The 14,720-nt window shown below is 41.3% G+C and overlaps 1 protein-coding gene across 4 annotated transcripts in view; it reads left to right on the top strand.

The window, feature by feature from the left end:
* Positions 1 to 14,720, top strand: part of WWOX (WW domain containing oxidoreductase) — an 819,888-nt gene that overhangs the window by 3,964 nt on the left and 801,204 nt on the right. For all 4 annotated transcript variants that reach the window (XM_069966021.1, XM_069966022.1, XM_069966023.1 and 1 more), the window contains exons 2-5: positions 247 to 363; positions 2,307 to 2,371; positions 4,041 to 4,098; positions 4,556 to 4,734. In XM_069966021.1, the coding sequence (XP_069822122.1) occupies positions 257 to 363; positions 2,307 to 2,371; positions 4,041 to 4,098; positions 4,556 to 4,734 (409 nt within the window). In that variant the 5' untranslated portion in view covers positions 247 to 256. The remainder of the gene's footprint in view (positions 1 to 246; positions 364 to 2,306; positions 2,372 to 4,040; positions 4,099 to 4,555; positions 4,735 to 14,720) is intronic.

Genomic DNA, 14,720 nt, shown 5'->3' with positions numbered 1-14,720 from the left:
AATGCTGCTTTTGGCAAATTTGAAAGCTGTTCTGACTTGCATGTCGGTACGATCTCAGGTTCGACATGTTAACCCAGCCTTACCTGCACATGTAAGCTAATGCATTTGTGGAGTTAGCTGTCTGTTGAGCTCTGGTGACCTCTAGTGGTAGAATAATGGTACATATCAAGCAGTAGTAATGTAGTGCAGTAGTGCAGCTGCTGGCCTGATTTACATTATTAATCAATAATAACATTACATTTGCAGCCGCAGTGCCATGGCAGCGCTGAAGTACGCAGGCCTGGATGATACCGACAGTGAGGATGAGCTGCCACCTGGATGGGAGGAGAGGAGCACCAAGGATGGATGGGTTTACTATGCCAAGTAAGAGAATGTGGAGAGGTCATGGTCTGTATGAATGGGGCAGTATGTATAGTAGACATGGGTTGTCTATATTCTTATGCAGAACCTGTGTAACTCACATCTGTCATGAAGAGTGCTAGGTATAACATCCTCAGGCATTGCTGAATAATATATATATATATATATATATATATATATATATATATATATATTTCTAATCTTCACAGTTCATCTTTGTATTATGTTTCTACTTTCCTCTGTTGAACTATCACAAAAAGCCCCAAAACTTTTGAAGTTTAAATTATGAAGTATATTTGCACCATTTTGCTTGATCTTGATATCAGGCCATATGTTTTCTGATGCTTTTGAACCTCATCTAGGATGTCTTTGAGACATTGTTATGAATAAAAGTCCAGAGATTGAGGGGCTGTGACTCACTACTTCTAGGGTTATACCCCTGCTGGGTTTATTTGTATATTTTATAAATAGAGCATTTGGGACTTTAGTGTGTATGTATTGTATGCCCCCTTAGTATAGGAAATGTTTTATATATATATATATATATATATATATATATATATATATATATATATATATTTCCCACTCCTTTAGAATCAATTTCCAATTTGGCCTAAGAAAAAAAAAGAATTTTGTGTGAATACACACCTGGAGTCATACAGTACTGCCGTAATACAATGCTTCTAGTTGTATATAGGGCCTTAATGTAACTCTGTTTGCCTTTTATATGAAAGGAAACAGAGTTGTTTTCTCTTAGACTTTGCATGAATTATGCTATGCTGCAATGGACACTGTATTACACAGCAATTCTACTATTGGGCATTTTTGTTTTCTAGAGAAGAACATATAGTATGGACGCACTATTAGGTCTATGAGATACACATCACTTTTCATAAATTTGTCTGGGCTCCATAATGTAGTAAAACACTTTTACTCTCTGGTGCAAAGTGTCAGAGCGGACTCCCCAAACTCTTGAAATGCTAAACCCCTCCTAGCTCCCACTCCCATCTGTATCCCTGCTTGATTGACAGCAAAAAGCCAAGCCATGTCTGTCAATCAAGCAGGAAAAACAGGCTTAGGGTGCTTAGGAAGTATTACAGCCTTTAGCACTTCAGGGCCTTGGAAACACCTCTTCAACTGTTTTCAAGCTGCTTTAGGGAAAAAATATTAGTGAGACTGAATCTGACAAAACTGATAAAGCAGCTGGTTTTAATAAGCCCTATGCCAATAGAAGAACATGGAGGCCATACTGTTTCCTAGCACCCAGCTATATGGTCTCCTGATGCTGTACCGTGCTCTGTCAGATATCCTATGTACAGAGTTAGTCTTCTCTAGATGCAATACTTATATATTGGGGTGAAATAGTTCCTGACATGGATTCTAATGGAGCATGCCATGTTTTTTGCAAGGAATCTGACAGAAGTAAACCTCCATATGACATTTAAAGGTTGTGTAGAGTTGTAATATGGGCTCTTGCAGGAGGGGACATATAGTATTTCCATCTATCGGAAAATTATGTGTATTGCAGTCAATGGCTGCTTGATTGCTGACAAGCTTTTTGACTGTTTCCAAGAACAACAGTCAGAACTGTAAATGCAGCTCTGAAGCATCATACAGTTAGTAATTTGGGACTGATTCAAGATAGCAAATGATCTTATTTACAAAGTTACTGAAATTTCATTGAGATTGTATCTAAATAGAAACCTAAGGGTCCATTCACGTGTACAGGATTTGCAACAGGTTCGAGCTGCAGATTTGATGCTGTGTTCATACATTTACATTGATATCTGCGGCATTAAATCTGCAACGATCTGTTGTAGATCCTGGACGTGTGAGTGGTGCCAACATATTTTGTGCATCTATTAATAAATTCTTGTAACATTTACACAATTCTGGTTTCTAAATGATTTGGCAGTACACTAACAATTAATCTTTTGATTTAAAAGCCACTTAGATGAGAAAACCCAGTGGGAGCACCCGAAGACTGGAAAGCGAAAGAGAATCGCAGGAGGTTTGTTATGGGTTCACTTTCTTCTATCTATGATTTATGTTACATATTTAATCTATTAAAATGGTGAAGGCAGGAGATTCCGTTTGTGAACAGATCCTGGTGTTTTTTTGTTGGTTTGTTTTGTTAGTTTAATTTTTGTGTGGTTGTGATTTTGCACTGTCACTTAAAAAAAACTTTTAATATGCATTATGTGAAAAGTTTTGATTGTTCAGGTCTGGGAGTTCAGACCCCCATCAATCAACTAAATGCTTCTTTCAGCTGTAAGCAAGTATCTCCCTGGCTCGACATGTCCAAGAGACACGCCAAAAGTTTAAAGTGACAGGGATAGTTTAATTTAGGTGTTACAGGTTTTTTTGTATTTACTGGCACTTGATATTCAGGACCTCAGAGATGACAACATAAATATTGTTATGTAACTTGTGGCCTTCTAGCAGTTGTAAAGCAAGATTTCAGAGGATGTGGCTCCAGGCAGATGCTTGGTGTTGCGTTCATCAAGCAATGATAGAAGACTACCTATCTTTACTATAATTAGATAATTTTATTCATTAAAGGGGTTATCCACCTAAGAGCTAAAAAATAAAATGCACCCAAAGCTAGCTGGTCTTACACACTAAGTCCCAAAGCTGATCTATATCCAAGATGGTGCCTGCCGGGAAACTACATTTCCCATCAGGAAGTTCTTCTCCCTGATTGGTCCCTTTGCGTACTTGCCCCCTTAGCGTTCCTTCCTGCCCACTGCTGTCATCACTACTGTACAGTAAATACAGGACTGTGCTTTTCACTGATTTTGCATCACATCAGCCCAGTATGTATTTCATACTAGCTGATGATGCAGCAGAGCTGATGCACGCACGGTGTCGCAAAGCTGATGTGCATGGTGTAGCAATTCTGACACGTGCATGATGTAGCTATGTGCTGCATAACCGGCATCTGTTTAACGAGGGGGGGGGGTGTAGTGTGTATTTAGATCTCTGCTTGCTGACTGTCATCCTACATTCACTGACAGTCAGCAGAGATAAAACTATAACTTTTCATATTAGAAAAACCTAGACTCATATGTAAGTTTATGGAATCAGCACATTCACGAGCAGTCTGGGGGATGACCAGTGGGCCTAATGGTGGTCATGTAGGATGACAGCCTAGGCTCTTGCACTGGCTGCACTCCCGCTCTCCACACTGATCAAAGAGTCACAAAGAGTCGCATGGTGGAAGATGATAGAGAGGCGGAGCGGGCATTTTCTCTCTGCGGGAGGGGTGAGTGAGCCGGGCATCTTCTCTCCACGAGTGTGTGTGTGTGTGTGGGGGTGGGGGGGGGGGGGGGTGGGGGTGGGGGGTTCGGGTAGGAAGCAGGAGCATTGAGATGATGCAGATGATGTCTCCTGGGGCCGGGTTACCAAGTCAATAAACAGCTAACCCGGCCCCCAAAGAGGCAATCATGTGTTCTGTTCCCACAGTGGGGGGGAGCAACACGTTTTCGGAGAGGACACCGAGAAGATGATTTTAGATATCCAGAGCGGGTAACTATGAGAAACAAAAACAGGGAAAGGGCGCAAGATAGGTTATACATGTATATTAGACATATGGTGGTATTGGGAAGGGGGATCGTTTAGAATATTGTGTTTTTTTTAACCCGGATAATCCCTTTAAGACATGTCATCTTCTCATACAGATCTCCCGTATGGATGGGAACAAGAAACTGATGAAAATGGACAGATCTATTTTGTTGAGTAAGTATGCATTAAGTTATTGTGCAGTAAAGAACTAGCTGAGTGGCTGCTTAAAATACAGAAATTTGTTTAGTGCAGGTGGCTATAGCAGATTTTTCTGGTTTAGGTCACAACAGAGACCTAACAGTCACAAAAAAATCCTTGGACTGATTTATAGAAACTGCAGGGCCGCTTTTGTAGGACGTAATATGACCCCATTCCCTAGAATGAGAAGCAGAATTACACAACAGGAAGTGTGACACAGTGGTCCCTGGTCATGTAAGTGGGCATTGGCAGGTAGCCCTAACCTTATTACCTTGTGGATAAGGGGAATGTAATGAACACTCACTCTTGGAGACGCATGTTCTGTCACTATGTAGGGTCATATTTGGTCTTCTACAAGAATATGGGGCAATATTTTTGTTTGTCGGTCTCAAAAATAATATAAAACATTGGTGATTGTGTTTCTCTCTTTTAGTCACTTGAATAAGCGGACCACTTACCTAGACCCCAGACTTGCCTTCACTGTTGAAGATCAACCAGCAAAGATTAATACAAGACAGAAGTATGATGGGAACACCACAGCTATGGATACCCTCCAGGGTTGTGATCTGTCTGGCAAGGTGATTATTGTCACAGGAGCAAACACCGGCATTGGTAAGGATAAAGGCAGATAATTTATTTTCAGATGTCTAATGTACAAACTATATAGGTATAGAGTAAGTGGTGGACTACACACTAGAGTAACCAGTGTCAAACAAATATTTATTCAGTGATAGTGTGGTACATATATACAGTGTAAAATATATACAAAATGCATCCATCTATTCTGGATCTTAGGCACTGTAGGATAGAAGGTGTCTGTCCAAGAGGAAAGGAACTATTACACCCTGCCTAGCGCTAAGGAGCCGCTTGGGTAGAGCGTCCCCTAAACCAAGCGGAAAGCTTGCCCTATACCTAAACAGGGGAGGCAGTCTGTATAGTACAGTCACTCCTATACTGTAGGTAGGGATAGGTCATGTTAGACAGTTTCGGCTCGGGTTATGTGTGAAAAGCTGCAACGATGTGCAATGTGCACTAATTAGGTTGACTAATAATCAGGTTGGTCTTTAGAACAAAGGGTTGGCTTCTCCACTTGCCATCCGACGCGTTCCCCCCTTCCTGGTAGGGATACGTGGGTTCATCAGGGATGTACGTGGGTATTCAGCCAGACCAATAATCATCGGGTGGTCTCTCAGGTAGGTCAACCAGGTGATAGGTATTGCATAAACATGAGTTTATGGTGCATAAGTCAATGTCAGTCAGATATCATGAAAAAATTGGCACACCTTGGCACACCTTTAATGATGATGTTAGTAAGATGATGTACCAATATAGACGCAGACCCAGCCTGCAAGGTGAATGTACGGCGATCCCTTAGGTGCTAAGGGTAGGTGATGCAGGTAAATGATAAAGCCGGGCAGACTTCTCCCATGAGATGCAGGGAGCAGTGGCTTTTACATGATCCAGTAACACCTGCCTGCCATCTGGATCGTCTAAAAGCCACTGCTCCCTGCATTTTGTATATATTTTACACTGTGTATATGTACCACACTATCACTGAATAAATATTTGTTTGACACTGGTTACTCTAGTGTATAGTCCACCACTTACTCTATACCTATATAGTTTGTCTGTTTGTCCTATATATGGGGACAATGATATCTTCTACATATCTCTCTGGGATTGCATAATTTATAAACAGATGTCTAATGTACAGAATGTCCTAAAGGAAAGTTTCACCAATTACCAAATATGAAGGTGTTATTTCTCAGATTCTCTGTATAGTGTCATAGCTATAGGAGATTGCAGATTGCAGCTGGAGACCATGCACATAAACCAGGGGGCCCTGGAGACTCCGTGTCATCTCCTTAAAGGGGTATTCCACTCAAACATAACTTTTAATATGTAGCTGCCCATGGTGAGACTAAAAATTTCTTCCATAATTGTTATTATCTATTCAGTCTCCTTTCCCCAGTTCTGAGCTGTTTTCTGCTGAAGGAACAAAAATCTGTGTGAGCTTTTCTCTCCATCCTCCATTCTGAGACAACTGAAGTAAACAATTCCCTGGCTGGCTTTATCTGCAACATTGTATTTTCTTTGTAATGCTGGGAAGGAAAATCACAGTGAGCATTCCAAACAAGCTACTATGTTGCAGATAAAGCCTGCAAGGGACTTGTTTACATCAGCTCCCTCAGAAGGGAGGGGAAGACAGAGAAAGAAGCTCACACACATATGTTTGTATTTGCAGCAGCTTAGAACTGTAGGAATGAGACTGAATAGATAATAACGGGTATGGAAGGAATTGTTAGTCTCACCATGGGCAGCAACATACATATGAAAAGTTATGTTTCAGTGGAATTCCCCTTTAAGCTTCACTGCTTATGCCTGACCTGCTAAAATTCTGCTCCAATGCTGAGTAGTATATGGAGGTCTGTGCAGCAACACTGTCAGATGTCATACTGGTTAGAGTTCAGAGAAGTAAAGTCATAAAACAAGAAACTGCACTGACAGGAGAAGAGGAGATAAAAACTGTTCCTTGTGATTTGGTATCTACCTATGCTGTTCACCAACAAGGGTTAAAAATAAATCATTTTTAACTCTATATTATATAGATTGGTTTATAAATTGATTTTAGTTACTATAGTGATGGCCAGGACAAGATTAGCATTACAATTCTGGACCGTTAGCTCTGGGCATCAAATTGAGAGGTTTACAGAGAGAGGTTTAAGTCACATCCAGTCCAGGTTTTAGCTTAAAAAATAACTGCAATGGTTTGATACAATTTGATACATTGATACAATTTTTGTGCCTTTTCCCCCCAATAATAATAATAATAATAATTTTTATTTATATAGCGCCAACAGATTCTGCAGAACTTTACATGTGAGGGTTTATTTGTGTGGCACTTCCTTGTTTGTTTGTTTGTTTGTTGTTTTTTTATAACAACCCATCAGCACCCCTCAGTCATGTCACATGTTGATAGAGAGAACTCCTTCCCCCTGTACAACCAGGGCTGTGGAGTCGGAGCTAGTTTTGGCTGGAGTCAGAGTTGGAGTCAGGGGTAGCTTTGGCTGGAGTTGGAGTCGGAAAAAAATGTTCCGACTCCAGCTTTAAAAAAAACTTAAAAAATGTAGAATTGAATTTTTATATTAATTTTATTTAAGTTTTGCTCTTGAATATATATTATGAGCAACATTCCAATAGGACACTGTCCCTATTACATAAGGGGGGTCAGGGAATATATCAGTAATAGTACACTGGCCTTATTAGATAAGGGTGGTCGGGGAATATATCAGTAATAGGACACTGGCCTTATTAGATAAGGGTGGTCGGGGAATATATCAGTAATAGGACACTGGCCCTATTACATAAGGGTGGTCATGGAAAAGTTGTCGGTCACTATTTGGCAGTTTGTTTCTGAGCTGGAAGAGTCCATTGTGTGGGGGGAGATCTGTGCTGTTCTCTTCCTGGATGCTGGATGATTATATATGAACAGCATTGTAATATGAAGATATCCTGTGTAATATAGAGGAGGAGGAGAAGACATTAGTGTAGCAGTAACCTTTGTCCTCAGTGTGGGGTTTTCTTTCTGGGAGAAGATTATGTGTTTTTCTTCAGTGTTCATTGGCTGCAGCTGTGTGTGTGTGTGTGCGTGTGTGTGTGCGTGCGCGCGCACGCTATGGCTGCAGTAGGCTGTGTGTGTGCTATGACTACAGCAGGCTGTGTGTGTGTGCTATGGCTGCAGCAGGCTCTGTGTGTGTGCTATGACTACAGCAGGCTGTGTGTGTGTGTGTGCTATGGCTGACCCCTCTCTATATCACTATGTGTGACCCCTCTCTATATCACTATGTCTGACCCCTCTCTATATCACTATGTCTGACCTCTATATTACAGGGATCTGGCATTGTTAGCAGTGTTTCTGTGTGTATGGTGAATATTTAGTTAGAAACATAGAAGATTGTCAGCAGGAAAAGATCACCTGCTCCATCTAGTCTAGTTCTGAGTTGTTCAGGACATGAACCTCCAGCGTCCATATCTGGTTGTACCCCCGGTTTTCATGTTCCTGATCTCCTCTCTTTTTTTTTAACCTGTCTGTTTTGTATATGTTTTTATGGGGGTATTAGTTTTTGTCTAAATAAAATATATGAATTATTCAATAACTTGTGGTTTCTTGAGGTTTTGTGTGTAGGTTTATATGTTGATTTAAATGTTGATTTAAACTCCCGGTCTGGATGTTCTAGCAATTACAATCAATGGCCATTGTTATAGCTGTGTGTGTGCCATTCCTCTGTTATTCTTACTAGAAATGTATGGCACATGACAGACTCATAAGAAAAGATGTTCTAAAATACAAGTACAGTGTATAGGTCTGGAGTGGTGGCAAGTTCCCTTTAAATGTAATGGTGATTGCACAATTTTTGCTAGGGCTTGAGGATACACAGAGAGGCTTTTGTTACCTCCCTTTCACTCCCATATTGCTATATAGTTAGTCAGGTTTGCAGTACAGGTGGCTGCTCTTAGCATTTCTTAAAACTGCACAGTCCTATTTTGAAACTTAATCAGTTTTGCAGTTCTGGCATATGGGAAAGCTGGGAAAATTTAGGGTAGCTTCACATGTACCGAGTTTGCAGTGAAATCCGCTGCAGATCCTGTAGTGTGTAGCTAAATGGGTCCCCTACACGCAGCGTATCTGCTGCCTTTATGGGACCTGGCCCCTTTAACTGGGAACTGGAAGCGTCACACACAGCAGGTATGCTCAGGGCTGGGGCTGCGGACGGCGGCGGGGTTAAAGGGGCCAGGTCCCATACAGGTAGCGGATACGCTGTGTGTAGGGGACCCATTCAGCTTCACACTACAGGATCCACAGCGGATTTTACTGCAAACTCGCAGCGTGAAATCAGCTGTGGATCCGGTACGTGTGAAGCTACCCTGGTGTGTTTACATTTTCAGGTTTTTAATTGCAGTAATTGTTCAGCTAGAAACCGATCATAAATGGTGGATACATATAAAGGAAATACTGAGACTTCTCCGTTTACAAATCCATTACTGTGTATTCACTAACTGCAACTAAAAAAGTGAAGGTGGAAAAACATCTTTAACCCCTTAAAGGGAACCTGTCACCCCCCGTGCCGGGGTGACAGGCTCCCGACCCCCCGCTTGAGCACCCTATACTCACCTGATCCCGCCGGGTCCCGCTTCTGGAGGTGGTCAGGTGACTGAGATATGAGCGCCCGAAGCCCGGCGCGTTCGCTCCTCAGATGAGTCCAACGCTCATAGAGAATGACTCGCCTGTATTTGATGTGATCAAAAATCATCAGTTTTGCATTTTGGCGGGTTTTTGCACTGACGCCGTTTACCCTGCGAGATCAGGAATGTAATAATTTAATAGTTCAGGCGATTACGCACGTGGCGATACCAAATATGTATGTTTGTTTATTTATTTTTATTTATAAAATATGAAAAGGGGGGTGATTCAGACTTTTATTAGGGGAGGGGATTAAAAACACAGAAAGGATCTATTCACACAATGTTGAAATTGAGTGGATGGCCGCCATATAACAGTAAATAACTGCCATTATTTCAATATAACAGCCGTTGTTTTAAAATAACAGCAAATATTTGCCATTAAATGGCCGCCATCCACTCAATTTCAACATTGTGTGAACAGAGCCTTTCTGTGTTTTTAATCACTCCTGGTTTTGGTTGCAATACTGACTGAAATATACTGACTGAAATATACATGTACTGACTGAAATATACGTAGTGTGAACGCAGCCTAACGGCCGGTTCACACGTTGTAACAGTGCGGCTGTATTTGCGGCTGTAATTGTGCGGCGGTATTTTTGGTGGTTCGTGTGTATGCTTGGAAGTATAGGATATGCGGCTGCACAGTGCACACTATGTCTGAATCTACGGCCCTATCGTAAACGGACCCGTAAAAAATGAACAAGACCATTGTTTGCGGCTGAATATGCGGCCGAGGATTGACAGGCGGTCCGTACAGAGTACTTCAAAAATAGCCGGCAATAATGCCGAATGCCGATGCCTCTAATAGTTAATATATTAAATTACTAAAACACATTTTCTTTGTAATCAAGACACTTTCGTTGTTCAATAATTTATTTCTAACGAATCCATCATTTTGCAATTAAATATACTGTTAAAATAAATAGATATATAAATAAATGTATATTTATCTATATATTTATTTTTTGACAGTATATTGAATTGCACAATGATGGATTCGTTAGAATTAAATTATTGAACACCGAAACTGAATTTATTTCAACGAAAATGTGTTTTATTAATTAAATATTAATTAGTACAGGAAGCTCTATAAGCCGTTAATTCATATTCCCGGCAATAGAGCTTTCTGTACTAATCATCACTTTACTTTAATTAAAACATCAAATGTTTCTTCTAATTATGTTATGACAATAGCATTATTAGAAGAAACATTTAGAATTATATGTGCGCTCAGCTGATTGGCTGATCGGCTGAGCGCACATATAATGAGCCGGTCCGCAGTACAGTCACTTCATTGTGCTGCGGACCAGCGAAGAGGACACATCGGGGTGAGTATAGAGCTCTCCCCACCCCCTCCCCAGCACTGCACCCCTCCCAGCAAGGAAGGGGAGTCACTTAACCCCTTCCTTGCTGGGATGGGTGCAGTCTGACATCAGTCTGGCCCCCAGGGGGTTAAGGGGGATGCAATACATCCTCCCTTAACCCCTTGGGGACCAGACTGTAAGCAGCGATCTGTAAAGATGCTGCATACTGTAAGGTGCACAACACCGCTCACAATGATGGGTGTTGTGCTCCTGTTTGTGTGTTTTTTGTGTGTTTCTCCCTTTTTGTTTTTCAGATATCGGTATCCTGGGGATTACGTCGGATTCCGTGGACTACGTCGATGACCAGCGGTTGTTGTTTGAATTTTTTTAATAAAATGGTCAATGAGGGGTGTGGGGGTGTTTTTATTTGAATAAAAATTTTTTTAAACTGGTGTCTTGTCTTTATTTCTTTACTTTATAGACTTAGTAGTGGAAGCCGTCTAATAGACAGAATCCATTACTAAGTTGGGGCCTAGTGTTAGCCGGTATAAAATGGCTAACACTAACCCCCTATTATTACCCCAGTACCCAATGCCACCAGGGGTACTGGGAAGAGCCGGGTGCCAGTGGTCCCGGAGCGTCAATATTGGCGCTCCTGGACCGGGCGGCAGCAGGCTGGTAAGATTTAGGCTGGGGAGGGCCTAAAACAATGGCTCTTCCCACCCTGGTGTTACCAGGCTGCTGTTGTTTGGTTTTTAACCCGGCTGGTTATAAAAATAGGGGGGACCCTATGTGTTTTTTTTTTTTTAAATAAATAAATAAATAATTAAAAAAAACGCATAGGGTCCCCCCTATTTTTATAACCAGCCGGGTTAAAAACCAAACGACAGCAGCCTGGTAACACCAGGGTGGGAAGAGCCATTGGTTTAGGCCCTCCCCAGCCTAAATCTTACCAGCCTGCTGCCGCCCGGTCCAGGAGCGCCAATATTGACGCTCCGGGACCACTGGCACCCGGCTCTACCCAGTACCCCTGGTGGCATTGGGTACTGGGGTAATAATAGGGGGTTAGTGTTAGCCATTTTATACCGGCTAACACTAGGCCCCAACTTAGTAATGGATTCCGTCTATTAGACGGCTTCCACTACTAAGTCTATAAAGTAAAGAAATAAAGACAAGACACCAGTTTAAAAATTTTTTTATTCAAATAAAAACACCCCCACACCCCTCATTGACCATTTTATTAAAAAAATTCAAACAACAACCGCTGGTCATCGACGCAGTCCACGGAATCCGACGTAATCCCCAGGATACCGATATCTGAAAAACAAAAAGGGAGAAACACACAAAAAACACACAAACAGGAGCACAACACCCATCATTGTGAGCGGTGTTGTGCACCTTACAGTATGCAGCATCTTTACAGATCGCTGCTTACAGTCTGGCCCCCAAGGGGTTAAGGGAGGATGTATTGCATCCCCCTTAACCCCCTGGGGGCCAGACTGATGTCAGACTGCACCCATCCCAGCAAGGAAGGGGTTAATTCCTTGCTGGGAGGGGTGCAGTGCTGGGGAGGGGGTGGGGAGAGCTCTATACTCACCCCGATGTGTCCTCTTCGCTGGTCCGCAGCACAATGAAGTCACTGTACTGCGGACCGGCTCATTATATGTGCGCTCAGCCGATCAGCCAATCAGCTGAGCGCACATATAATTCTAAATGTTTCTTCTAATAATGCTATTGTCATAACATAATTAGAAGAAACATTTGATGTTTTAATTAAAGTAAAGTGATGATTAGTACAGAAAGCTCTATTGCCGGCATATGAATTAACGGCTTATGGAGCTTCCTGTACTAATTAATATTTAATTAATAAAACACATTTTCGTTGAAATAAATACAGTTTCTTTGTTCAATAATTTAATTCTAACGAATCCATCATTGTGCAATTAAATATACTGTCAAAAAATAAATATATATATAAATATACATTTATTTATATATCTATTTATTTTAACAGTATATTTAATTGCAAAATGATGGAATCGTTTACATTTAATTATTGAACAATAAAAGGGACTTTATTAGACAGAAAATGTGTTTTATTAATTCAATATATTAACCATGAGAGACATCGGCTATAGTGCAGAGGATCGCAAACCCCGGTAATAGCGATTCATGTAAACTGTGTTCCCTGCTTTCCCAGATGCATCCAGAGGTGTTTGCATCACTTTCTTAAGATTTTATTTGTTATTTTTAGTTGAACCAGATTTCCAAGTAAATGACCGTATGTTTTGAGCCGCATGTCTATTTTTTCCTACGGCCGGAGTTTCACCCGCACATTTACAGCCGCATAAAAAATACAGCCGCACAGTTACAGCGTGTGAACCCAGCCTTAGGCTGGGTTCACACTACGTATATTTGAGGCTGTATGTTTGAGGCTGTATAGCAACCAAAACAAGGAGTGGATTGAAAACACAGAAAGGCTATGTTCACATAATGTTGTAATTGAGTGGATGGCCGTCATTTAATGGCAAATATTTGCTGTTATTTTAAAACAACGGCTGTTATATTGAAATAATGAAAGTTATTTACCGTTATATGGCGGCCATCCACTCAATTTCAACATTGTGTGAACAGATCCTTTCTGGGTTTTCAATCCACTCCTGGTTTTGGTTGCTATGAGGACCTCACATGAGGACCAAATACAGCCTGAAATATACATAGTGTGAACCCAGCCCCCAACTGTAAATCAGTGTTTTACTGCAGCAGGAAATCTGCCTTATCTGCAGCGAAATCCGCAAGTGCTCATTTTAAATACGTATTTTTTTTCATTTTTATAATCTGCACCTGTTTCCACAGCAGTGACATCTACTCCAAAATCCACACAATATGGTGCAAATAGGCCACTACAAATAAATAGGCAGAAGTCCTGCAGATTTACCACATCAGATGTGACCTGTGTCCATTGATCCTAAAAAAGTTGTACAATATTAGAGAATCATGGCTGCTCAGCTCCATTGGGGTGAATGGGACCGAGCTGTAGTATCAGCCTGTGAAGTGTGATGGGGTTTGTGGAAAGCAAGCAGTCATGTTCTAGTCCTGTACGGTACTTTTTAAGGACAATGGGAATGCTAGATGCCCATCTCTAATAAATACAACACTGTGGTATATAGGCTGCCACCTATTCTGGCCAGGAAAGGATTAAATAAACAGATTTATTGGTTTCTAGGGGTGAGTGCACTTTCAGTCGGAGTGACTGCATCCTCTCATATTGATTATTCCACACTAGTATCTCCCTCTGTTCTGGAATATCTCTTTCTCTTTCCATGAGACTTCTGACATTAGGTAGAAGAGCAGATGAGCTTTGAGACATGACCGCACTTTGACGAATTGCTCCATAGTTTTGAAGTCTTGCGGTGAGTGGAGCACACGGGAACATATGTTCTTGTAAAGTCGTGGTCAGAGCCCTTCTAGGGTTTGTGTGTATTTAACGATGGAATATTCCCATTTCTGAAGGAATGACTGACACGTGATGAACAGAATTGCTTTCCTTTGAAAACACGCAGACAGAGAGAGGGTTTGGAAAGAATAACATTTGCTGAAGATCTCTGCCTTGAATACAGAGTGATCTCTCTTTCAGTGCAAGTCTCTCTAACAGGTGGTGGAATTTGACTATTGCTCAAATATTGAACATTATGCCAAGCCACTGGAGTCCCTGTTAATCACTGCCAAAGACCCACTTAATACTGCTCCTCTCTGCTGCTCCCTGAGAAGTCTGCTGCTTTCCAAAAAGCTTTTGACTCTTGGCGCTGGGATGGTGTCAGCTCTGCCAGACTGAAATCCTCACATAAGTTATGTTGGGGGCTCTGGTATTAAGAAAAGGGCTTACTTTTCATATTCACCCTTTCAAAGCTGCTAAACTTTCCTTATAATGACTCTTAGCTCCCACATAGGTATAGATATTTGTGTATGCACTTGTTGTAAAGTGCTGCTTTGTTAGTATCCATGCTAGTTGGCAACTACATTTATAACCTTGCTTAACAGTTACACAAC

This window comes from Dendropsophus ebraccatus, chromosome 4, assembly GCF_027789765.1.
Source record: "Dendropsophus ebraccatus isolate aDenEbr1 chromosome 4, aDenEbr1.pat, whole genome shotgun sequence".
In the NCBI taxonomy this organism is placed as follows: Eukaryota; Metazoa; Chordata; class Amphibia; order Anura; family Hylidae; genus Dendropsophus; species Dendropsophus ebraccatus.
Note: the sequence above shows the minus strand (reverse complement) of the source record. Positions and strands in the feature narration are given on the sequence as shown.